The sequence below is a fragment of the Procambarus clarkii genome, chromosome 22, assembly GCF_040958095.1.
Source record: "Procambarus clarkii isolate CNS0578487 chromosome 22, FALCON_Pclarkii_2.0, whole genome shotgun sequence".
In the NCBI taxonomy this organism is placed as follows: domain Eukaryota; kingdom Metazoa; phylum Arthropoda; class Malacostraca; order Decapoda; family Cambaridae; genus Procambarus; species Procambarus clarkii.
The window spans coordinates 43,057,458-43,059,612 of record NC_091171.1 but is presented as its reverse complement, the minus strand read 5'-3'; the positions used below and the strand labels follow the sequence as shown (position 1 = coordinate 43,059,612).

Genomic DNA, 2,155 nt, shown 5'->3' with positions numbered 1-2,155 from the left:
ACCACAACCACCCCCACTACACCACTACCCCACACCACCACAACCACAACCACCCCCCCCTGCACCACTACCCCACACCACCACAACCACAACCACCCCCCCCTACACCACTACCCCACACCACCACAACCACAACCCCCCCCTACACCACTACCCCACACCACCACAACCACAACCACCCCCCCCCCTACACCACTACCCCACACCACCACAACCACAACCACCCCCCCCCCTGCACCACTACCCCACACCAACACCACCACCCCCCCTACACCACTACCCCACACCACCACCACCACCCCCTAAACACCACTACCCCACACCACCACAACCACAACCACCCCCCCCCCTACACCACTACCCCACACCACCACAACCACAACCCCCCCCCCCTACACCACAACCACACAATCCCACCAGAAATCCCCCGTGTAACCAGGAGCACAGTTTTCCTCTTGTCTCCCAGCTTGATCCATGAGGCGAGACTCCATTTTGGTGCTGTCACCAGCGTCTTAGGCCGGCTCTTATCATTCTTGCGGCCCTGACCAGTCTTATCAGTGTTGGAACACCGGGCCTGGCTTGGGGATAGGTGCCTGGAACACCGGGCCTGGCTTGGGGATAGGTGCCTGGAACACCGGGCCTGGCTTGGGGATAGGTGCCTGGAACACCGGGCCTGGCTTGGGGATAGGTGCCTGGAACACCGGGCCTGGCTTGGGGATAGGTGCCTGGAACACCGGGCCTGGCTTGGGGAGAGGTGCCTGGAACACCGGGCCTGGCTTGGGGATAGGTGCCTGGAACACCGGGCCTGGCTTGGGGAGAGGTGCCTGGAACACCGGGCCTGGCTTGGGGATAGGTGCCTGGAACACCGGGCCTGGCTTGGGGAGAGGTGCCTGGAACACCGGGCCTGGCGTGGGGATAGGTGCCTGGAACACCGGGCCTGGCTTGGGGATAGGTGCCTGGAACACCGGGCCTGGCTTGGGGAGAGGTGCCTGGAACACCGGGCCTGGCTTGGGGATTGGTGCCTGGAACACCGGGCCTGGCTTGGGGAGAGGTGCCTGGAACACCGGGCCTGGCTTGGGGAGAGGTGCCTGGAACACCGGGCCTGGCTTGGGGAGAGGTGCCTGGAACACCGGGCCTGGCTTGGGGAGAGGTGCCTGGAACACCGGGCCTGGCTTGGGGATAGGTGCCTGGAACACCGGGCCTGGCTTGGGGAGAGGTGCCTGGAACACCGGGCCTGGCTTGGGGAGAGGTGCCTGGAACACCGGGCCTGGCTTGGGGATAGGTGCCTGGAACACCGGGCCTGGCTTGGGGATAGGTGCCTGGAACACCGGGCCTGGCTTGGGGATAGGTGCCTGGAACACCGGGCCTGGCTTGGGGAGAGGTGCCTGGAACACCGGGCCTGGCTTGGGGAGAGGTGCCTGGAACACCGGGCCTGGCTTGGGGATAGGTGCCTGGAACACCGGGCCTGGCTTGGGGATAGGTGCCTGGAACACCGGGCCTGGCTTGGGGATAGGTGCCTGGAACACCGGGCCTGGCTTGGGGATAGGTGCCTGGAACACCGGGCCTGGCTTGTGGAGAGGTGCCTGGAACACCGGGCCTGGCTTGGGGAGAGGTGCCTGGAACACCGGGCCTGGCTTGGGGATAGGTGCCTGGAACACCGGGCCTGGCTTGGGGATAGGTGCCTGGAACACCGGGCCTGGCTTGGGGAGAGGTGCCTGGAACACCGGGCCTGGCTTGGGGATAGGTGCCTGGAACACCGGGCCTGGCTTGGGGATAGGTGCCTGGAACACCGGGCCTGGCTTGGGAAGAGGTGCCTGGAACACCGGGCCTGGCTTGGGGATAGGTGCCTGGAACACCGGGCCTGGCTTGGGGATAGGTGCCTGGAACACCAGGCCTGGCTTGGGGAGAGGTGCCTGGAACACCGGGCCTGGCTTGGGGATAGGTGCCTGGAACACCGGGCCTGGCTTGGGGATAGGTGCCTGGCTTGGGGAGAGGTGCCTGGAACACCGGGCCTGGCTTGGGGATAGGTGCCTGGCTTGGGGAGAGGTGCCTGGAACACCGGGCCTGGCTTGGGGAGAGGTGCCTGGAACACCGGGCCTGGCTTGGGGATAGGTGCCTGGAACACCGGGCCTGGCTTGGGGAGAGGTGCCTGGCT

At 65.9% G+C, this 2,155-nt stretch overlaps 1 protein-coding gene across 1 annotated transcript in view; it reads right to left on the bottom strand.

Moving 5' to 3' along the window:
• Positions 1-554: 554 nt before the first annotated feature.
• LOC138367554 (uncharacterized) overlaps positions 555-2,155 on the bottom strand; it is a 5,927-nt gene continuing 4,326 nt past the window's right edge. Inside the window, exon 2 of the mRNA XM_069329251.1 lies at positions 555-1,998. Coding sequence (XP_069185352.1) covers positions 555-1,998 — 1,444 coding nt within the window. The remainder of the gene's footprint in view (positions 1,999-2,155) is intronic.